General features: G+C 43.9%; 1 protein-coding gene across 1 annotated transcript in view; it reads left to right on the plus strand.

Annotated features, from left to right (window-relative positions):
- The window catches only part of LOC142663471 (uncharacterized), a 62031-nt gene that overhangs the window by 4273 nt on the left and 33257 nt on the right, over window positions 1-24501 (plus strand). The window contains exons 3-8 of the mRNA XM_075842145.1: window positions 2403-2558; window positions 3834-3948; window positions 11772-11869; window positions 17839-17947; window positions 21290-21384; window positions 23530-23638. Coding sequence (XP_075698260.1) covers window positions 2403-2558; window positions 3834-3948; window positions 11772-11869; window positions 17839-17947; window positions 21290-21384; window positions 23530-23638 — 682 coding nt within the window. The remainder of the gene's footprint in view (window positions 1-2402; window positions 2559-3833; window positions 3949-11771; window positions 11870-17838; window positions 17948-21289; window positions 21385-23529; window positions 23639-24501) is intronic.

Raw genomic sequence — 24501 nt, forward strand, 5'->3', positions numbered from 1 at the left:
CATGTCCCAACAAGGCTGCGACGTCAGCAAGGAGGTGGCTGAGTCATGTTTTGGGCTGGAATCATGGGGGGAGAGCTGGTAGGCCCCTTTAGGGTCCCTGACAGTGTGAAAATGACCTCTGCAAAGTACGTAGAGTTTATGACTGATCACTTTCTTCCGTGGTACAAAAAGAAGAACCGTGCCTTCCGTAGCAAAATTATCTTCATGCATGACAATGCACCATCTCATGCTGCAAAGAATACCTCTGTGTCATTGGCTGCTATGGGCATAAAAGGAGAGAAACTCATGGTGTGGCCCCCATGTTCCCCTGACCTCAACCCTATGGACAACCTTTGGAGCATCCTCAAGCAAAATATCTATGAGGGTGGGAGGCAGTTCACATAAAAACAGAAGCTCTGGGAGGTTATTCTGACATCCTGCAAAGATATTCAAGCAGAAACTGTCCAAATACTCACAAATTCAATGGATGCAAGAATTGTGAAGGTGATAGCAAAGAAGGGGTCCTATGTTAACATGTAACTTGGCCTGCTAAGTTTTTTTTGATTGAAAGAGCTTTTGATTTCTGTAAATATGACCTCCTGATGCTGCAAATTCAACAAATGACCATTTTAGTCTCTTTACAACCTTTAAAATGTTTTGCTCTCTGTTGTGCATAATAATTTGAAACCAAAAAAATCTGTTATCATTAGGAGATTTGTTCAATAAAATTTGCATTATACTCCAACGGTTGATAGCTGGAAGATTATACTGACTCGTTTGCATCGACTATTTAGGAAAATCAGTGAAAAATAACATTTGCATAATAATTTGGAACGCGGTGTATTGCATAGTAAAGTAGTAATTTAAAAATAGTTTTAATAACGTTTAAAATAAATAAATTAAAATTCCAAGTTAATGAAAAACCCACTTTTTTTCCCCTACAAAACACTTTTCATTATGAAAAACTAGAAAAATGTAATAAGCGACTCGAAATAAAAAACGATTATGTTATTTAACCCGCACGGTAAATGCTGTAAAAATTCAAATAAAAAACAATTTCAGAATTGCAGTTTCCTGTTGCCTTCCGAAAAATGCGCTAAAAAGCAATCAAAAATACGTATGTACCCCAAATTCATAATAATCAAAACGACGTCATCCTGCAAAAAAATAAGCCCTCATACTGCAAAAATGGACCCATTCACTTTCATTGAACGCGGACACATTTCCGTAGTGCTACGGATGGGTGTCCGTGCCGTAGAAATGTTCCGAAAATTATGGAACATGTCCGTTCTTTTGCATACTTTGTATGGGAGCACAGTGATTGCGGATACGGTCGTGTGCATGGGGCCTTAGGGATGAGTTGTAGTTTTTATTGGCACATACAACTTTTTGATCACTTTTTATAAAAAAAAATTTGGAGCGCTAAGTTGACCAAAAAACATCAATTTTGGCGTTTTTATAGGTTTTATTTTTTACGCCGTTTCCCTCTGACGTACTTGTAGAGGATCTGTCACCAGTTTATTAATTCCCGATCTAACTAATCTAATAGGCGCTTTGCTGCTGATAACTACAGTGGGATTTGTTTAATAAAAAAAAAAAAAGTTTATTTGCAAAGTTATGAGCATTTTTCTAAATATGCTAATGTGGCTCTAATAGCCAAATAGACTTTCTTTTCTCTCTGGGCGGTGTAATGTCTTCTGCATGACGCTGTCCAATCTGCACACAGCTTCTCTCCCTTCCCTGCCCAGCAACACTGTGTGATCATATAGTATACAGCTTCCATTCCCGACAGTGTATTCAACTGGTGATATCTCTGGTTGTGTCACAGCTTGTGTAACTGCGATCCTGGTTATTAGACTCTCCTCTTTCATATGACACCAGAACCGCTGTTCTAGTTGGTCCACAGCCAGAGATATAGCTATTTGAAGTGATCCCCTTTTTTTCCAGCCTCAGTCTCTCACACTGTGTGAAGCAGCTTCATGCTGATAGGACAGCGTCAGAGGCTGTGAGGAGGCTCCGCCTCAGGAGAATCGCTGTTGTTACCTCCCACTTGTCTAGTATAGCCTCATTTACATATTTAGAAAAAAAGCTCATAACTTTAAACTAATACATGTTTTGAGACACAATTTTCACTGGAATTATCAGTGTGACCGCGCCTATTAGATTATCTAGGAGATCGGGTATTACTAAACTGGTGACAGAGGCTCTTTTAAATAATACTATATACACACAGCTGACACCTGCTGTGTATGGAGCGCGCTCAGCACATTCCATGCTTCTCCCCCCGCATCAGGACGTAATAGCACGTCCTTTTGCACGAAGGGTTTAAGGCTTAAAATAGCCTGGCCACTAAGGAGTTAATACCCCATGGCCGGAAAGGTGACTGGAATGTATAACATGAATCAATGTCTCTCCATGTACAGGATTACATAGTAGTGAAGAAGAGAACTGAAGAGGGTGAAGGATGGAGCAGGAACCAGGTTCCTATCACGATGTCTCCACCTCAATCACTAATACATAAGAGAGATCAGGAGATCCTGGACCTGACCAACAAGATCACTGAGCTGCTGACTGGAGAGGTGAGGACTGCTGGGAATACCGGAACTTTATACAACACCGCCATGGGAGATGGGTGGAGCAGAGGTCACAATAAGGCTGGGTTCACACGAGCACATTACGTCCGTAATGGACGGAACGTATTTCGGCCGCAAGTCCCGGACCGAACACAGTGCAGGGAGCCGGGCTCCTAGCATCATAGTTATGTACGACGCTAGGAGTCCCTGCCTCGCTGCGGGACAACTGTCCCGTACTGTAATCATGTTTTCAGTACAGGACAGTAGTTCCACGGAGAGGCAGGGACTCCTAGCGTCGTACATAACTATGATGCTAGGAGCACGGCTCCCTGCAGTGTGTTCGGTCCGGGACTTGCGGCCGAAATACGTTCCATCCTTTACAGACGTAACATGCTCGTGTGAACCCAGCCTAACACTTTCACAGTCATAGCAGAGATGGAGCGAGTTCAGAGATGGAGAACCAAAGGAATAGTTACACTGTAGTAGCTACAAGTGCCTAAAATTGGGCTTATTTAATCTGTAAAAAAGGTGGTTTACAGGTGATGTAATATTTAAAGTGTACCTGTCGATTCAGGTGACATTACAGAATAAGCTGTTGTATGTGTGTACATGAGGAATAACGCTATTCCTGGCCATTATATGACTTGTATGCGGCATTATTTAGCAGTTTTCCCCTCTGCAGACTCCACCTCTAATTCTCAGTTGTCTGAACTAGTGGGCGGAGCCTAATGACTATCACGTCTTCTATACACTGCACACTTGGAAGAGGAGAACACTGTTCTCCTATATTCTATCTATTGTAATGCTCTACTTATACCCAGGACTGTAACTATAACAAGGGGGCATCCTCCACTATGTCTAAAGGTCTCTATATCCTCTTGGCACCGGATGTTGTGCAGTTGCAGGTGTCGGATGCAACTCTGCTTCTCTTAACTTGAATAGGAGTAGAGCTGCAGCACGGCCGCTATGCTCTGAATGGAGCCAACTGCTTCCGGCACGGACGTCCGGTGCCCAGAGGCAGCTGGAAAAGCTGATTGGTCCAAGTGTCGGACCCCCACAGATCATATACTGATGATCTATCCTGTATGAAAAACCATCCCGTGCCCGGATAACCCCTTTAATAATACTATTAATAGTAATACTGGATGAGAAATCACTAGTTCACAGTTTGGTCTGTCGTAACAATGTGTCTAATTGTACTACTAAAGTCAGCAGGGGCCAAAAAGTCTAAGGTTGAGCTTTTTTTTCTCTCTGCCTAGCCTATATCTTTGTGTGTATCAGGTTCCTATAAGGTGCCAGGATGCTGCTGTGTATTTCACCATGGAGGAGTGGGAGTATTTAAAAGGACAAAAGGATCATTATAAGGACGTCATGACGGGGAGTCCTGCATCACTATGTAAGAGGAGACCTTCATGGTCCTTGACTGTAAACTTGTATTCACTAAAGAGTGGATTTATTAAGACGTACCTAACCGTTCAGGTGACTTTTCAGAATAACGTGTCATATGTGTGTACATGAGCAATAACACTATTTCTGGCCATTATATGAGTTGCACTTTACATTCTTTAACAGTTTTCCCCTCTCTAGCTCTAATTCTCAGGTTTCCCTGAACTAGTGTGGAGTCTAATGGTTATCATGTGTTCCATACATAGAGAAGAGAAAATACAGCTCCTTAAAGAGGCTCTGTCACCAGATTTTGCAACCCCTATCTGCTATTGCAGCAGATAGGCGCTGCAATGTAGATTACAGTAACGTTTTTATTTTTAAAAAACAAGCATTTTTGGCCAAGTTATGACCATTTTTGTATTTATGCAAATGAGGCTTTCTAAAGTCCAACTGGGCGTGTATTATGTGTGTTACATCGGGGCGTGTTTACTACTTTTACTAGCTGGGCGTTCTGACGAGAAGTATCATCCACTTCTCTTCAGAACTCCCAGCTTCTGGCAGTGCAGACACACAGCGTGTTCTCGAGAGATCACGCTGTGACGTCACTCACTTCCTGCCCCACGTCCTGCATCGTGTCGGACGAGCGAGGACACATCGGCACCAGAGGCTACAGTTGATTCTGCAGCAGCATCGGCGTTTGCAGGTAAGTCGATGTAGCTACTTACCTGCAAACGCTGATGCTGCTGCAGAATCAACTGTAGCCTCTGGTGCCGATGTGTCCTCGCTGGTCCGACACGATGCAGGACCTGGGGCAGGAAGTGACGTCCCAGCGTGATCTCTCGAGAACACGCTGTGTGTCTGCACTGCCAGAAGCTGGGTGTTAACGAACAGAAGTGGATGATGCTGATTCGTCAGCATCATACACTCCCATTCACAACGCCCAGCTAGTAAAAGAAGTAAAAACGCCCCGATGTACGCACATAATACACGCCCAGTTGTACTTTTACTGTAAACACGCACAGTTGTACTTTTGCAAGCCTCATTTGCATAAATACAAAAATGGTCATAACTTGGCCAAAAATGCTTGTTTTTTAAAAATAAAACGTTACTGTAATCTACATTGCAGCGCCTATCTGCTGCAATAGCAGATAGGGGTTGCAAAATCTGGTGACAGAGCCTCTTTTTAATCTCTTTGTAGCACACCCTCAAAAACAGCAGCAACATGGAGGACATCATACATAACACTTACTAAGAAGCTGTAGCAGCATCTCTGTGTGTGTCTCTCCGCCTCTCTCTCACTTTGTTCTTGCTCCCTACTTCCCCCTCCCCTTCTCCATAGACTTCTATGGGCAGCATGTAACCTGATCCCTCAGTGAGCTGATAATCCGTTTGTGTTTCAATGAATTGAGAGTGAATAATCCGTACTAATCCGTAATCAGTAATTTTTCTCTAATAGGATATTTTAGAAAATGTTCTTATCTCCCTTGTACTATTGATTTATGCAAAGTTCATTGAAAGGTTAGTGACCATTTAAAGTTGGTGTTTCATATGCCAGTATTAGGCCTCACGCACACTTCCATCACCGTTTTCACTGCTGTTTTTCACGGATCCGTGTGTTTCCGTGATTGTATCCGTGTGGTTCCCGTGTGTACTCCGTGTACACTTCCGTGTTTCCAAGAGGAAACTAATTCCCATTCACACTATGCACCCAATATTGTGAGCGCCGCACATGGTATTCACTGTCCAGCGGTAGTCACTGTCCAGGGTGCTGAAAGAGTTACTGCCGATCACTGCAGCCCCTTCTCTCTATCCAGCACTGATCGTTACTCTTTCAGCACCCTGGACAGTGACTACCGCTGGACAGTGAGTACCATGTGCCGCGCTCACAATATAGATTTCTAATGTTTCCTTCAAAAACCTGCAACAAAAAAAAGTTTATACTTACCCAGAACTCCCTGCTTCTTCCTCCAGTCCGGTCTCCTGGGATAATGTTTCATCCCATGTGACCGCTGCAGCCAATCACAGGCTGCAGCGGTCACATGGACTGCCGCGTCATCCAAGGAGGTCGTACTGGATGTCAAAAGAGGGACGCGTCACCAAGACAACGACCAGGGTACGTATGAACTTCTTTTTCTTTCTATCGCTGCGTTCCTCAGCGGAAAGTCTGCCCAAAAGGGCTGCCCCTTCTCTCTATCCAGCACTGATAGGGAGAAGAGGCTGCCGATCAGAGCTCAATAGAGAGAAGAGGCTGCCGATCAGAGCTCAATAGAGAGAAGAGGCTGCCAATCAGTGCTGGATAGAGAGAAGGGGCTGCCGATTAGTGCAGTTCAATATCTCTCTCTACGAGTACTTCTGCCCGGCTCCGTCACACATGGACGGCACACGGATGCCTTCCATGTGCCTTCAGTTTTTTTGACGGACCCATTGACATGTATGGGCCCCACGGTCACGGAATCTCAGACCAAAGTAGGACATGCTCTACTTTTGTCGGAACGGAACAACGGGACCATCAAAAAAACTGAAGTGTGCATGGCCCCATGGAAATGAATGGGTCAAGGTGCTAGCCGTCAAAAAAACGGCTAGCACCCTGAAGGAAAAAACGTAAGTGGGCATGAGGCCTTATACTTAAAGAGGCTCTGTCACCAGATTCTCAAATCCCTATCTCCTATTGCATGTGATCGGCGCTGCAATGTAGATAACAGTAACGGTTTTTTTTTAAACTAATTTTTGGCCAAGTTATGAGCTATTTTATATATATGCAAATGAGGTTTGAAATGGACAACTGGGCGTTTTTTTTCCGTTATGTCCAACTGGGCGTGTATTGTGTTTTTAACTGGGTGTATTTACGTGTATGACGCTGACCAATCAGTGACCAGTCAGCATCATACACTCCTCTCCATTCATTTACACAGCAGCGATGTGCAGCCACATACACAGAGATTAACGTTAATCAAGTGTCCTGATAATGAATACACATGAAATCCAGCCTGGACGTCATGTGTATTCAGAATCCTGACACTTCTGACTCTTTTCTTTGAGATTTCTAGCAAGGGAAACGAAATTTTGCGAGATTACGGAGGTAAACGCACAATAGGGACAGTCTGAAATATATACAGAAATTTAGGCAAGATATCCATTTTAACAGCGTTAATACGCCCAAACCACGACATGCGCCTACCCCCATATGCCTCCAACTCTCGCAAGGTACGCTGTAAGATAGGTGTGTAGTTCATGGTAGTCAGACAAATGTGTGGGGATAGGTATCCCCAAGTATTTTAAAGATGCAGATTGCCACTTAAACGGGAAAACCCGAGCGAGATGAGCAGCTAGAGGGGCGTCCAGAGATACATTCAGCGCCTCTGATTTAGAATAATTGAGCGATTTCGTCACTTGAGTAATTCATAGGATTCGTAAGATACACGAGAAGATCATCCGCGTACAGTGCTAACTTGTGATGCTGAGCACCAACACAAATGCCATTAATGCTAGAGTTATTCCGCAGTGCCACAGCCAGGTGTTCCATGACCAACACATATAACAGAGGCGAAAGTGGACACCCCTGTCTTGTCCCATTTGTAATAGGCAGAGAGTCAGACAAAAGACCATTAACTCACACCCGAGCTGTAGGCCTGTGATATAGCGCCATAATCCTATCCACCATTGTAGACCTGAGTCAAGACACTGCGGAGAAACACCCAGTGTACCCTATGAAAAGCCCTTTTGGCATCAACAGAAAGTAGGCACATCGGTATCTTGCGTGTCTGGCAATATGATGTTAAAAGAAGGGTCTTGTTAGTATTATCCCAGGCTTCTCTACCCCGCACAAACCCCACCTGATCATCCGTGACCAAGTCCGGCAATAACGGAGAGAGGCGAGAAGCAATCAATTTCGCAAAGATTTTCACATCTACATTATTCAATGAAATGGGCCTAAAATTTGCACACGTCGTTGGGTCCTTACCCGGTTTGGCAGAAGGGTAATATGAGCCTCAAGAGACTGAGGCGCAAAGGGACAAGAGGAAGACACAGAGTTAAAGACTTTTGTAAAAAAGGGAGCAAGTTGATCCTTAAACGTCTTATAAAATCTATTGTTGAACCCATCAGGTTGTGGACTTTTGCCCAAAGGAGAGTCCCCAATCGCCCACAACACTTCCGAGTCCAAAAAATCTTCCTCAAGTCCCAAGGCGTCCCTAGCCTCCAAAGACGGCAAGGCCGTGTCCTGTACATAATGATAAATTTTTTCACGCAACGCATCAGCATGCATATTGTGAAAATGACCTTTGAGGTTATACAAGGTAGAGTAATAATGTCTGAAACATTCAGTGATACCGACCGGGTCATGAACCTCGCCGCCAGTGGGAGACGAAATTTTAGTAATATATGATGCTTGCGTCCGGGGATGTAAAATCCTTTGTAAGGACCTGTCACATTTATCTGCAAATTCGTATGAGTGTTTGCACATCCGATCCCGAAATCTAGCATGCGATTGGTATAGCAAAGAACGCAAGGATTCTCGCGTTGTAGTAAGCTCAGAAAAAACCTGTGAAGAAGGAGCACGCTTATGACTGGACTCCAACTCCCGTAGTCCGCAGGGAGCCGTGCAATAGCTAATCCGTTTTCCCTCTTCAAGCGAGCCCCGTGCTGAATTAGGATACCTCTAACCACGCACTTCAATGCCTCCCACTGTAATGGTAACGGAGTAGAGTCATGAGCGTGCACAGCGAAGAAAGAGCTGAGCGTATCTTTAAGAGCTGACCTACACACCGCATCCCACAAGGGATTATCATTAATCTTCCAAGACTGGAAATTGGTGACCGAATCAGGGAAGGTAAGGGACAAAAAAACCGGGGCATAGTCCGACCAAAACATGGGGCCGATCTCGGAAGTAGGGTGCCAGGTAAGCAAGTGGTGGCTAGCGAGAAAGGCATCTAAGCGACTGTACATATTGTGTAACGGAGAGAAATAAGTATATTCTCGTACCTGAGGATGAAGAATCCGCCACACATCAATCAATTGCATAAACAGGCGACAGTCTCATCATGTGAACATGGAAGCAGCAAACAGCCTCACAGGGTGGAGGCAAAAATAAAGATCCAACAGAAGATCGCAGAGTAGACGTCAGGAAGGAATCACAGTGGATCAGCATCACGACCACCATTACGCCTCATAGGAGATGCAGGTGAGCGACCACGCCTGCGTGATCGTGGAGGTGGCGGAGGAACGTAAGGCCATTCAGGTATAGAGACTCGAGGCAAATAGAGAGTAGCACAAAAATCTGAAATATTCCCGGGGTCTCGAACAATCAGCAACCCTCCATCCTTGCGAAACTGTAACTGAAAGGGGTGACCCCACGAGTAAGAAATCTCATGCTCTCTCAGCAAATCCAGCAAAGGACTTAGCATTCTTCGTCTGTCTAAAGTCATCCTAGACAAGTCAGACAGGAGTTGAATCTTGACACCATTCAAGAACACTTCGCCTTTATCACGGGCCTTCCTCATAATCTGTTCTTTGAGAGCAAAGAAATGAACATGGCATAGAACATCTCTAGGTCTGTCAGGATCCGGATTACGAGGATCAAGAGTCCTGTGAGCTCCATCTAACTCCAGAGGATCACCAGCAGGGTGCACCAGTAAGGAATTAAACAGCGACTGTAAAGCGGGTATGAGTTGCCCAGGAGAAACCTCCTCAGGAATGCCCCGAAGTCGAATATTGTTACGGCGGTTCCGTTTTTCATGATCCTCCGACAAATTAAAGAGCATATGAATTTGATGGGAGTGTTGATCCAAACGATCTGCATGTGAAACCTGCTGCACTGAGACACATGAGATATCTCCTTCCGTACGCTGCACTTGATCAGACAAGTGAGAGAGATTAGTAGTGAGAGACTGAATCTCAGATTTAGAAGTGGTCTCCAAACGGTTAATATAACGTCCATGTCCTGTTTAGTATGCAAAGCAGACAACGGTTTCCTCAATCCCTGTAAATCATCCCCCGGGGCGACTAAATTGTGAGAGAAGTGACCATCTGTATCCCTGGAAGAGATGGGAGGCAATAATACAGGCCCCGACATAGAAGGGGAGACCCAGCCGCCATGACAGGCACCACCTGGTGAGCGTTCCACAGCAGGAGGCGCCATGACAGTCCCAGGAGAACTCCACTCGCCCCCAGCCAGCAGGGGAGGAAACTGTCCCATAGGACCACAGGGAGAGGAAAGGGTACAGTCGGTACCTGAAGCAGCAGCGGTGGCCGCAGGTGTAATCCCATGAGCAAGCGGAGTCCCGCCGCCATCTCGTCTCCCCTCCAGCGCCGCCATCTTGGAAGTCGCTCTAACAGCAGTGAATGGAGCCGGTTGACGACATTTGCCTCGTCTGATATGGAGTCCCAGAGATGGCCTTTGATTTCCTCACCATCAGGTGAACTTCAGCTTCTGAAGGTGCTAATGATCGGGTTAGGGAAAAGCAGGAACGGAGCTCTCAAGCAGCACGTCTGGTCTGCGCCATGTCCAAGCCACGCCCCCTACCGCACAGCCTTTGATGCTGTCCAATCAGCATGAAGCTGCTTCACACAGTGTGAGAGACTGAGTCTGGAATGGAAGCTGTATACTATATGAGCACACTGTTGCTGGTTCAGGGAAGGGGGAGAAGCTGTATGCTGATTGGACAGCGTCATACAGAAAGCATTACAGAGAGAAAAAGTCACCTCCCATTTGGCTATTAGAGCTACATTAGCATATTTAGAAAAATGCTCATAACTTTGCAAATAATAAACGTTTTTGAAAACAAATCACACTGTGGGTATGAGCAGCAATGTGCCTATTACATTAGATAGGAGATAGGGAATTAATAAACTAGTGACAGATCCTCTACAAGTACGTCAGAGGGAAACACACCACATTTATTAAGCGGAGCACGCCTCTTAATACATTTGGCGCATCTTGGACTGTCCTAACGCCAGAAATGTAAATCTATGCCTGCTATGAGCAGGCAAAGGCTTGCGCTAGGATTTCTGGCTTACTTGATAATAAATATGCTGGTCTGTTGGTGGTTCCGTTCCCCCTCGTTAACCCCACCCACTTTTTAAGTGGTGAGAGATGTAATAAAAATATGATAATTTTTGAGCAAATATCGCAAGCACCAACATGAACATATAAAGGGTAGTTCTCACTGTATTTTCTGGCGCTGATTTTGGCACGGAAACTGCGTCATAGTCAGCGCCAAAAAACACCCCAAATCTCACCCCACTGATTTCAATGGGAGGTGTTTTTTTCCTGGGCAGCTTTTGGCCGCTTGTGGGGGGGGGGGAGCGGCAAGCTCTTTCTTTGACAGGTTCTGCCTCTGACCTCCCACTGAAATCAAAGGGAGGCACAAAAATACATGCGGCGCTTATTTTTTGTTTATGAAAAACGTGGAAAAAAAACCAATGGCATTTGAAACTTCCTTCAGGAATTTTGAGGCAGATTTTCTCTGCCAGGTAACAAAACGCTGTGTGAACTACCCCCTAAAACCCTTTGGAGTAAAACTGCACTGTGTAAATACAGCAGAGTAGTGTAAAGGATCCCGAAGGAGCGGTAAAGTAAGCGTCTAATTTACTTAGTGCACCTCTCTTAAAAAAATTAGGCTCTTTTCTTCCTGTTCGTGCTCCAAAAAGTCAACTCTCTACTTCAGGTTAGAAAGATTTACCGTTTCTGTTGTGAATTACGGTTAATTTGTCGTGTTGTGTAAGACCAGGCCCCCTTTAGCTAAGCCCCATCCACCTTTTAGTAAATTGTAATTTTTGAGGCATTTGTGACTTTTCTATGCTAGTGATCAGTCACTGTGTGTGTGTTGTCTACAGGTGGATCCAGTAAGGAAGAAACACCGGAGAGATGTCCCAGTCCTCTATACACCAGGAATGATCCAGAGGAAAATCAGAATGTCCTGCAGGATTATCAGGTAGATGGAATTACTATATTGTGTCAATGATCGCGTTCAATCTCCGGTCATTAATTTAACAAATAGAATAATGTTGAAAGTGTAAAAAAACTTTCGACTTGTCCTAGTGACATGTCAGAAGTTTTTAAATATTGGGGGTCTGAGCACGGTTGCTAAAACGGAGCAGCAGAAGTGCTCGGGTCAGCGATGTGCCGCTTCGTTTCTGATCGGCTTACCACCGAGCGGTTTCTGGGCTCAAGAGAGCGTCTGAGTCTGTATACCGCTCGCTCTACAAGGAAAGCCGATAAGAAACGAAGCAGCAAAGCAAAGTTTTTTTTAACGTTTAGTCACCCTATAATGTTTACAGAGGTAATGGAAGGAACGTTATAGCTATTTGTATCTAATATTCTGTTAGGTAGTTACAAATATTTTTTAAAATTTCTTCTTAATTGTAGTAATAATAATAATCTTTATATATCGCTAACATATTCCGCAGCAGTTTACGAAACAAAGAGGGAATATTTACAGACAATATCAGACATTACATAGTGACAAACCAGAGGAGTGAGGACCCTGATCACAAGAGCTTACAATAAGGATATAAGGGGGACACAAAATGTAAATTTGTCAGTACATCGCTCCTCAATCTTTTATACACATGGGGTAGTAACATAAAGCTGCAGGAGCCATCACCAGCCGGTATCTGTGTATGACAGACATGAAGTGTATTAGGGTGTGGGGGATACTGCTGAATAAGGGGGTCCGGTCCTGATAACTAATGAGGGCCAAGGAAAGGAGTCAGATTAGGGAATGTTATAGGCCTGTCTAAAAAGATGTGTTTTCAGGACATGCATAACACTGTAGATGTTGGGAATTAATCCGATTGTCTGGGGTGGCGCATTCTAGAGAACTGGTGCAGCACGGGAGAAGTCCTGGAGATGGGAGTGGGAGGTTCAGACTATGAAGGATGTTAATCTAAGGTCGTTGGCAGAACGTAGAGCGTGAGTAGGGTGGTAGACAGAGATAAGGGAGGAGAGGTAAGGAGGTGCAGCAATAGGAAGAGCGTCGTGGGGGAGAGTAATAAGTTTAACCCCTTCCCGACATTTGCCGTATGGATACGTCATGGAAAGCCATGACTTCCCGCAAATTGCCCTATCCATACGCCAAATGAAGAAGGGGTTACAGTGTAAAAAATAAAAGTTACAAAGTAAAGATGGCTGCTGTTCATAACAGCAGGCAATCTTTACACGAGGGCCAGGGGGTTGGCTCACCTGCCCCACATCGGCTATCGCTGCAATTGGCCGGTCAATTCAGACCAGCCAATTGCGGCAGTTTGCGGCTTTCGCCAATCGCTGTGCCACAGGGCACAGTGATGTGGTGGTGATTGGTGCTGCCTAGGACATCACCAATCCCTGCCATGTAGTGATGACGAGGTGGCGGTGATGCCACCCCCCGATCGCTACGATTGGTCGGTCTGTACCGACCGACCAATCGCAGCCATGGCGGGTGTTTGAAAAACCCTCCACCAGCTCTGCCCACCTCATTCCGGTTAGGAACTGTGAGCAGAGCTGGTGTGACAATCTGTGAGCCATACTTACCGATTCTGAGGCCTTCAGTGCTGCGATCCTGATGTGATGTCTTCATCCGACTGCTTCCTGCTGCAGAGTGAACAGTCATCATCATCATCTGTGCTGCTGCTGTTTTTTTAGCAGCAGCACTTGTTTTTTTCCTAAACTTCTTATCCCTGTACCCCTCCCCCATCACTGACGGCCAATTTGTGGCACAGGATTTTTTTTTTGTATTTTTGCACCTCCTGTGTGCGCCCTGCGCCCACTGAGTGCTGATCAGTGACCGCCATCACAGATCAGCATCCGTGGTAATTTTTTTTTGACGCAACGTTTTATTTTTTCATCTTTTTCTACCCGCACCATTTCACTGTGTGCTTCCTGTGGCCGCTGAGCGCTGATCAGTGACCGTCATCACTGATTGGCATCTTTGCTCAATTATAGGCGCAGGTTTTTAAAAAATTTTCCTTTTTTTTATTTTTTTTTTTTACTGCACCTTTTTTTGGGCATGCGCCCTGGGGCCACTGAGTGCTGAGTCTAATAATCTGCCTCAGTGGTAATTTGTTTACGCAGGGGTTTTTTGGCCTTTTTTTTGTTTTTATAAAACTGTAAAAAAAAAAGAGTGGCGTTAGAGTACCGGACGTTTACTGACGTCCGTTTTGTAAAAAAAATATATAGCAGAAGTTATAGCTACATATGTTTTATACAGTTTGAGTAAGTCTACAGCTTCTAGTTGGCGTCTGTTTAGTGACGGACATTCAGTTTTTTTTAACTGGTCTTTTCACTAAATGTGTGGTAGGGTTTTGTTTTGTACTGTATAAATTTGAATCTTCAATATAAAAATATCTGATTTAAAAAAGAAATTTGTGGTAGTGTAGCGACACTTAGTGTAAATTTACAGCGTTATAGTCAGCGTCCGTTTAGCGACGGACATTGTTTTTTGTTAACTGAAGTTCGGTCACTAAATTTTTGATATCGTAGTGACACAGTTGTAGCTCAATTTTTTTTTTACAGTTCTATACAGTTCTCCTAAATTTTTCTTATTTTTCTTTTTCTTCTCTTCCTTTTTTTTTTTTTCTCCTATAAATTTCATATACACGTGTAAAAGCACAACATACACAACCACTTCTATAAAAATACATTGAGTATTACAGGTGTTGAAGCACTACATACCCCCCTAATAAAAATGTCCCAATCATCTCAATGGGTCTATTCAGCCGAAGAGGCATTCGTCATCCTGGCCCCTGACAGTGAATCAGCCGGCGAGGGAGAAGAAGAAATTGCCCCATTCCTCTTGACTTCCTCATCATCATCATCATCATCCTCATCCAGTGATCAGGAACCCCCGCAAAGACGCCTCAGGACATCAGCTCAGGCAACCCCCCAAATGAGTGATACCATATGGAAACGACTCCCTGATAATTATGAGCCTCACATTCCGGATTTCACAGGGAGCTCAGGAATTCGATTTGAGACTGCAGGCCTCGCAGAAATTGACTTTTTCCAGCTTTTTTTCTCTGAGGATTTTGTTAATTTAATGGTGGCCCAGACAAATTTATACGCCTATCAATTTTTAGCCCAAAACCCCATGTCATCATTTGCTATGTGGATCCCCATAGAGGCTGCAGAGATGATGACATTTTGGGGCCTTGTCCTACATATGGGCTTAGTAAAAAAGCCAGAGATTAGGCAATACTGGAGTGCGGACATTTTATACAGCACCCCATTATACCGCATGGCAATGACCCGGACACGTTTTGAAATAATTCTGAAATTTTTGCATTATAATGATAATGCACAGTGCCCGCCCAGTGATGACCCCGCATACGACGGCCTATTCAAAATCAGGCCAGTCATTGATCATTTCTGCACCAAATTTCAAGAAGCTTACACCCCCGAAAAGAACATTGCAATAAACGAGTCCCTTGTACATTTTAAGGGGAGACAAAAATTCTGCCAATACCTGCCAAGCAAGAGGGCGAGGTATAGAATTAAAATGTACAAGCTGTGCGAGAGCAGCTCAGGGTACACCTACAGGTTTAGGGTTTATGAAGGGGAGGACACCAGGATAGAACCTCCAGAATGCCCCCCGGTCCTGGGAGTTGGTGGGAAAATAGTGTGGGATCTGATGCACCCACTGCTGGACCAGGGTTACCACCTTTACGTGGATAACTTCTATACCAGCATCCCACTATTTAAATGCCTCTCCACCAGAAGTACTGCAGCATGCGGCACCGTGCGCAAAAATCAGAGAGGCCTCTCTAAAAATCTGATTGGGCAACCCCTAAGAAAGGGAGAAAGCAGGGCACTACACAGCGATAACTTGTTACTGGTCAAGTATAAGAACAAGAAGGACGTCCTTATGTTGACCACAATGCACGGTAGCGGCAGCCCCCCTGTCCGAGGTAGCACTACAAAGACCCCCAAGCCAGACTGCATCCTGGGCTACAATAAGTACATGGGACGGGTTGATCTCTCTGATCAAGTACTGAAGCCGTACAGTGCCATGCGTAAAACAAAGGTATGGTACAAAAAGCTGGCCGTGCACGTGGTACAGATGGCATTATATAACGCTTATGTGCTGTACCAATGTGCAGGCCGGACAGGGACATTCCTTCAGTTTCAAGAGGCGGTTATCAAGGCCCTTGTATTTGGGAACCAGGAAGGGGAGGGCCCCATTACTTCTATATGCGATGGTCCACGTATTGTACCAGGGCAACACTTTCCTGGTGCAATCCCCTCCACTGGTAAAAAGGGAAGGACTCAAAAAAGGTGTAAAGTGTGTTACAAAAGGGGGAGAAGACGAGACACAACTTATCATTGTGAAACCTGCCCCAACAAACCTGGCCTGTGCATGAAGGAGTGCTTCAAAATTTATCACACATCCATGGATTTTTAATTTACACATTTTTTTAAATGTCACTATACCCCTAGATAGATTCCTTGAGGGTTGTAGTTTCCCAAACTGAGTCACTTTTGGTGGGGTTTCCACTGTTTTGGCCACTCCGGGGCTTTGCAAATGTGACATGGCCTCCGCAAACCATTCCTGCTAAATTTGAACTCCAAATGGCGCTCTTTCCCTTCTGAGCCCTGCTGTGTGTCCAAACAGCCGTTTATGACCACACGTGGGGTACTGTTTTACTCGGGAGGAACTGCTTTCCAATTTTTGCGGTGCTTTTTCTCCTATAGTCCTTGTGGGAATGAAAAAAAAAAATTGCTAATCCTACATTTTCTTTGCAAAAATGTAGATTTTAATTTTCACGGCCTACTTCCAATAATTTCTGCAAAAAACCTGTGGGATCAAAATGCTCACTATACCCCTAGATAATTTCCGTCACTTGTGGGGGGTTTCTACTGTTTTGGCACCGCAAGTGCCCTTCAACCCTGACATGGTGCCTAAAATATATTCTAATAAAAAGGTGGCCCCAAAATCCACTAGGTGCTCCTTTTGCTTCTGAGGCCTGTGTTTCAGTCCAGTAGCACACTGGGGCCACATGTGGGTTATTTCCTAAAACTGCAGAATGTGGGCAATAAATATTGAGTTGCATTTCTCTGGTAAAACCTTCTGTGTTACAAAAAAAATGGATTAAAAATGAATTTCTTAAAAAAAATATGAAATGTGTAAACTTCACCTCTACGTTGCTTTAATTCCTGTGAAACGTCTATAGGGTTAAGAAACTTTCTGAATGCTGTTTTGAATACTTTGAGGGGTGACGTTTTTAAACTGGGGTGACTTATTGGCAGTTTCTAATATATAAGGCCCTCAAAGCCACTTCGGAACTGAACTGGCCCCTGTAAAAATAGCCTTTTGAAATTTTATTGAAAATATGAGAAGTTGCTGCTAAAGTTCTAAGCCTTGTAACGTCCTAGAAAAATAAAAGAATGTTCAAAAAACGATGCAAACATAAAGTAGACCTATGGGGGATGTAAATTAGCGACTATTATGTGTGTTATAACTGCCTGTCTTACAAGCAGATACATTTAAATTGAGAGAAATGCAAATTTTTGCAATTTTTCGCAAAATCTTGGTGTTTTTCACAATTAAATACTGAATGTATCGAGCAAATTTTGCCAGTAACATAAAGTGCAATGTGTCACAAGAAAACAATCTCAGAATCGCTTGGATAGGTAAAAGCATTCTGGAGTTATTACCACATAAAGTGAGACATGTCAGATTTGAAAAATGAGGCTCTGTCAGGAAGGTCAAAAGTGGCCAAAGAGGGAAGGGATTAAATTTAATTCTGAAGAGTATGGGCAACTAGTGCAGTGACTGGCACAGGGTAGTCCGTATAGAGGTTGGTCAGGAAGATGAGCCTGGCGGCTGCATACAGGATAGGTTGTAGAGGGGAGAGTTTAGTGAGGGGAAGACAGGAGTCAAGATGAGAGTGAATCTGTGCATCATTTCTTCCATATGTGGTGAATTAGGTTACAGAAATGACGGATATAAAAGTTGAAGTTATAACGGGAGAAGAAGAGACGTATTCGAGTGTAACCACGCCTTGTAATGAGGAAATTCCTGCAGATATCCGCACAGGTGAGTGCTGACCATTAAATAGTGAAGAGAGTGATGTCTTCTTCTTCAGTCTGTACAGTATTTTGTGTCACTCTCCTTTCCAGAGTTGGGTCTAGACCCTTAGGAAATTAAGATATCACTTGTGGCGTCAAAGTCCCAAAAACGCTACTTATGTGAAAAGGGTGCGGCTTGCCAACAGGAACGGGGCCACAAATTTATTTTAATTTACACCGGAAAACTGGCGTAAATTATAGTGGAAATCTAAGACTCCTAGCCGGCATAGATTTCACTCGGTGGGGCGTACCTTGTCAAGTTAAAACGCCCAAATTTGTCTTGCAGCCATTTTTAAAAGTTGTTAACTGGAGTCGCACATTCATCAGATTCTGGAACCCCAACGAGCCTTATATTATTGCGCCTCGACCTGTTTTCTGCGAGTGCCTGAACCTGTCTGTGGGTGTCTCTAGCAATGGGCATCATGCGGTTCTCCAGTTCCGTCATCCTGCCTTCCACTGTGGACTTGCGTTCGGTCACGTTCTGACTATCAGGTCTAATAGTGGAGATAGACTCCTTTTATACCTTCCATCTGCAAACGGAAATCAGTACGGGCTGAATTGCATTGTTTGATTGCTATAAAAACATCCCTTAGATTGGGTTCAAGGAGATCCTCTTGCTGCGTTGATGGATCTGCAGAGGTAGTAGTTAAGGTGGTAGCCTTCTCACTTCTCACACAGCTCTGCTACATCATCCGCCAGGCTCATCTGCTTACTGCTTCCCTCATTGTCATCCAGCTACTTTGGCAGAGTGTCAGGTGGAGAGTGTGCATAAACAAAATACACTTTATGGACAAAAATATTGGGACACTTACACCTTACACCTACAGGAGCTTTTATACCATCCCATTATAAATCCATAGACATTAATATGGGGTTGGTCCCCCCCTCTGCAACTGAAAGAGCTTCCACTCTTCTGGGAAGGTTTTCTACAAGATTTTGGAGCGTGTCTGGGAATTTTTGCCCATTCATCCAAAAGAGCATTAGTGAAGTTCGACATTCATGTAGGATGGGAGGGCCTGGCTCGCAATCTCCGTCCTATCTTAGTTTATCCTAAAGGTGTTCGATGGTTGAGGTCAGGGCTTTGTGCGGGCCAATTAAGTTCTTCCACACCAAACTCGCCCAACCAGTTGGCACGATGCAGCCGGGCAGGTAATGTTCTCCTGGCATTCGCCAAACCCAGACACGTCCATCAGACTGCCAGATAGATAGGTCACTACACAGAACACGTTTCCACTGCTCCAATGTCCAGTGGCGGCGTGCTTAACCCAACTCCATCTGATGCTTTGCTTTGTGCTTGGCGATGTAAGCTTCTGGGCCGTGGAAACCCATGCCATGAAGCACTCAGGACACCGTTCTTCTACGGATGTTAATGCCAGAGGAGGTTCGGAACGCTACAGTTAAAGAGGCTCTGTCACCAGATTTTGCAACCCCTATCTGCTATTGCAGCAGATAGGCGCTGCAATGTAGATTACAGTAACGTTTTTATTTTTAAAAAACGAGCATTTTTGGCCAAGTTATGACCATTTTTGTAATTATGCAAATGAGGCTTGCAAAAGTCCAAGTGGGTGTGTTTAAAAGTAAAAGTCCAAGTGGGCGTGTATTAGGTGCGTACATCGGGGCGTTTTTAATACTTTTACTAGCTGGGCGCTGTGAAGAGAAGTAACATCCTCTTCTCTTCAGAACGCCCAGCTTGTGACAGTGCAGATCTGTGACGTCACTCACAGGTCCTGCATCGTGACGGCCACATCGGCACCAGAGGCTACAGTTGATTCTGCAGCAGCATCAGCGTTTGCAGGTAAGATCGACTTACCTGCAAACGCTGATGCTGCTGCAGAATCAACTGTAGCCTCTGGTGCCGATGTGGCCGTCACGATGCAGGACCTGTGAGCGACGTCACAGATCTGCACTGTCACAAGCTGGGCGTTCTGAAGAGAAGAGGATGTTACTTCTCATCAGAGCGCCCAGCTAGTGAAAGTATTAAAAACGCCCCGATGTACGCACATAATACACACCCACTTGGACTTTTACTTTTAAACACACCCACTTGGACTTTTGCAAGCCTCATTTACATAACTACAAAAATGGTCATAACTTGGCCAAAAATGCTCGTTTTTTTAAAATAAAAACGTTACTGTAATCTACATTGCAGCGCCTATCTGCTGCAATAGCAGATAGGGGTTGCAAAATCTGGTGACAGAGCCTCTTTAAGTCAGCAGAGCGTTGGCGACTTTCCTGCACTGTGTGCCTCCGCACTCGGCGACCCTGCTCTGTAACTTTAAGTGCTGTGGTTCCTTAACGCTTCTACTTTGCAATAATATCACTCACGGTTGATCATGGAATATCTAGAAGGGAAAAAATTTCATGAACTGACTTGGTGCAATTATGGCGTCCTATTACTGTACCATGCTCGAATTAAGTGAGCTCTTTAGACCGACCTTTTTGTTTTTGCAAATGATTGTAAAGGCGACTGCATGGCGAGGAGCTGGATTATATACACCAGTGGCAATGGCGCTGAATGAAACAACTGAATTCAATGTTTAAGTCCATATAGTGTATCTACCTTCACACCCTCTATCGGGAGGAAAGATAGACAGCATTGCATGACCATTGTACAAAAATGTCAACATCTTTGATTCTCAGTTTTCTCTGTACAACCTGTGTTGGGTTATTGTCTCTAGCAGCTTGCGGCCTCTGCCTGTTGACATAAAACTTGATGCTGCCAGTGAAGCTCCATTGATTGTCTCAAAGCGATACTGTATCTTCTGATGACCGTCACTGGAACCCTGACACATGTTTTATGGCAGATGATGGGTTATGGACATACCACTCAAGGCATTCCTTTACTCGCTTCTGCCTATTAATTTGCATGCCACATTTTGGAGTCCCAGTGTCATCTTGGGCCTTTCTGCTTCCCAGCCTTTCCATTTCCTTGTTCCATAATTTCTGTGGGATCAGAATATTTTGGGAGGATCTGCGGCAGGAACTATGACTTACAAATCTGATCACATAGACGGCTAGAACATGTCCCATACTAAGAGTGTATCATTAAAGAAACTTCCTTTACATTTTTTTATTGAGTAGTAACTCATCAGTAGATGTTTTTTTATGTGCCTTTATTGTAAAATTATTTTGACTTCGTCCCAACAAACGCCTCTTAGTGTTGTATGTATTTTTTTCCTACGGTCGTGTTCCCTTTCTGCAGAGGCCCATGTTACCCCCCTTCATCAATGCAAATTTTAATGTGTAAAAGCATCACCCAGAAGTGTCCAATAATTGAATAATCTCTCCCTATATGTCTTTTTCCTTGCAGGTGGATCCAGTATGAAGAAAATATCAGAGGGATGTCCCAATCCATTGTATTCCCAGAATTATGTAAAGAAAAATGACAATAACTGTGATTATCAGGTAGATGGATCCCAGATTTCATTTCTTAATGCTAAATATGACACTGTTCATTGTACATATATAGTGGATTTCCAGAGTTGGGGGATAACCATGCATTCTGCTGTAATGAAATATTGGAGAATGCGTTTTTTACTGATCGAAATGCGGCCATGTATGGCCTGACAAAAGCTTTAGAAATGTGAGCGTAAAGGTCGAAAACCTTAGTCCAAAAAGGATGAGCAATATTACCAGACATGAAGGACGGTACCACAATCACTGGCCGCAGCGCCAACACTGGTCAGCCACATAAAGGACCATTTTATGTAACCATGCGGGATATCTGTACCATTAAAAAAAAATTATAGTTCCTCTCCTGTGCATGACATGCCAACGGCAGTTTATGGATGCAGAGGAAGACTTTACGCCACTCATTGGGTGATAAGGTGACTTCCAGCTGGCTTTTTCAGGATCTAATAAAATATGGCAATTCTCTGTTAACTCTTGCAAAATATGATAAATCTGTGAGATTACATTAGAGGGCTGAGAAGAGGAGGAGATTTTTTAAAGTAGATACAATCGCAGAGTCCCCGAGTAGGAACGTAACTGTATGTATTCCAGCCAAGAGACAGATCTTCCCGGGCAGGCCTATTACAAATCACAGAACTGGCTCAACCGGATGTGTGCGTGTGCCTTGTAGCCCAAGAAAGAGTCTACGCGGAGGGGCTGATAAAAATGCCAGATTATCAAAAAGAGGTGTAAGCAGTCACTTTTTTGGACAAATAGTGAGAAAGATAAAGATGATACCACCTCCAGGGAGTTCTGAGCAATGAAGTGCTTTGTCTTCCCCACAAACAAAACTAATCTTAATATCGGACATCTCCTCTTCCTCTTTGCCGTTTGCTTCACAGGAGGTTTCTGTCCTCCCTGAGCTCGCGTTAGGACACCTGTGTTAAGTTTTGACAGATGTACCGCCCCAAACAAACTCCGCACCTACCGGCCATAAGTGTGTTACACTGCTTATGAGTCCGGGAATTAAACCAATTAAACGTGCTGTAACGATGCTGGTTTTTGGATCTGGAATCCAATAGGCGAGGCAAATACACAGTTCACAATAGTAGTAGTAAAGCACTTCTAGGAATTGTACTTCAAGGAGTTGTAGTGTAAGGAATCCCTTGGTCTTCACCCTGAACCCTGAAAGGGGATGTGGACTTGGTTGTATGGGGGTTCCCAGGTCACGACCCTTAGCATAGTCCTCAAATGACGGCTGGACTGCGGGTGAAGTACAACCGAGAGAGAGGGATAAGCGGTGGTCAGACTATGCAGATTTCGCTACACTTTAGCGAGAGATCAACCGTGGTAAGACGTAAGAAGATTTTGCTACATAGTGGTTAAGCACAGGGAAGCTGGATTAGAATTATCAGTCAAAGGAAATACGTATTTACACACAACTGCTATGTGGCCAATAATAGTAGTTGCTGCCCTATATTTACACACAACTGCTGTTATTGGCCACATAGCAGTTGCAATCCATAACTAATCAGTAAGAGCAGCAAACACATGGCTGGGACAAAGTAAAAACAAGACAGGCTCTCTGTAGCAGAGCGCTCAATGATGCATCCTACGGCCAAGTGCTCCGTAACCAAAACATATAGCAACAGAGACAATGGACAGCCCGGTCAAGTGCCATTCCGTATGGGGGCGGAAGCCGAGAGAAAACCATTAACCCGGACATGTGAAGAACCGAAGTTGAAGAGAAAATTTGAGACTAAGAAGCTGAATTTGAGTCCAAATTTTAGCATTGTTAGATCTCCTTATTGGTGAGAGCTGAGATGGGTGCCACCAAATAAGAGAAATGAGGAAAAAACTGTTGATAGTAGTTGGCAAAGCTTAGGAAACGTTGAATGGCTTTGACTATTTGCGAACGTGGCCACTTAAGTACTGCAGACAATTTAGCTGGATCCATGTGAAGTCCCTGATCAGAGACAATAGAGTCAAGGAAAGGCAGATCCCTCGAAAATAAATTTTTGTAACTTGCCGTATAGATGATTCTCTCTAATATGTTGCAGGACTAGACGTAAGTAAACACAATTGTGTTTTGGTTTCTTTTTAAACTTCTCGAAGAGTCTTCTTAATTTTGCATTATTTGTTCCATTTCCGGTAATTTAGGTTAAGCAATTGTTTGATATTAAAGATGAAGTTATTACAGAAAAAAATACACATGCGGGTGTAACACATCTGTGTAAGGAGGAGGATATGCCTACAAATATTCACCAAGGTGAGTGATAATCACTAAATGCTGAAAAAATTGTTTAGGTATCTTCATTGTTTAGTCTCGAAAGTAATTATTTATTCTATATTCTCCTCTGTCAGTACCATCTTATAGAAAAAGTATTTTTCTCAGTTGGGGGGCATGATCCCCCTATTAGTCTCCTGCTCTTCATCTAATTTCTGGTCATTGCAGGCTACCAGACGATAGAAAATTAAGACATTCACCCAGAAAGTAAAAAGTAGGTAATAACAATTCAAAACTTAATTCAAGGGTAACTGACCTTTCAGAAAATTTCTGACATGTCTGAAGTTTTGATGAGTGGGGGTCCGAGCACTGAGACCCCCATCGATCACTAAAACTAAGTGGCAGAAGCGCTCGGGTGAGTTCTGAGCCGCTTGGTTTCCAATCTGCTTTTCTCGGCAAGCCAATGTAACAGTGTAAGGACTCAATACAAAGTATTGAAAAAAGTAGTTTAGAAACCAAGCGGTTCAGCACTCACCCGAGCGCTTCTTCCACTTCGTTTTAGCGATCGGTGGTAGTCTCAGAGCTCGGACCCCCACCGATCAAAACTTCTGACATATCATTATGACATGTCAGAAGTTTTCTGAAAGGTTAATTACCCTTGAGTAGAGAGTTGGCCATTTTCAGTAGAGTGAGAGGGGCCGTCTGATTGGCACTTTGAGGACCAAAGTGTGGGGTTGGGTTACTAGTTCATCTTTAAGAGCTTCAATAAGATCTTCTTCTACATTTGGTCTAATCTAAAGAGAACTAATTATGGTGACAAGTGTTGTTTTTTGCGTATGTTTATTTTTAGAAGACATTTTTTCATGGCGTTTCTAAAGTCCTGTAGAGAACAGTATGGAGAAAAA

This window comes from Rhinoderma darwinii, chromosome 11 (genome assembly GCF_050947455.1).
Source record: "Rhinoderma darwinii isolate aRhiDar2 chromosome 11, aRhiDar2.hap1, whole genome shotgun sequence".
In the NCBI taxonomy this organism is placed as follows: Eukaryota; Metazoa; Chordata; class Amphibia; order Anura; family Rhinodermatidae; genus Rhinoderma; species Rhinoderma darwinii.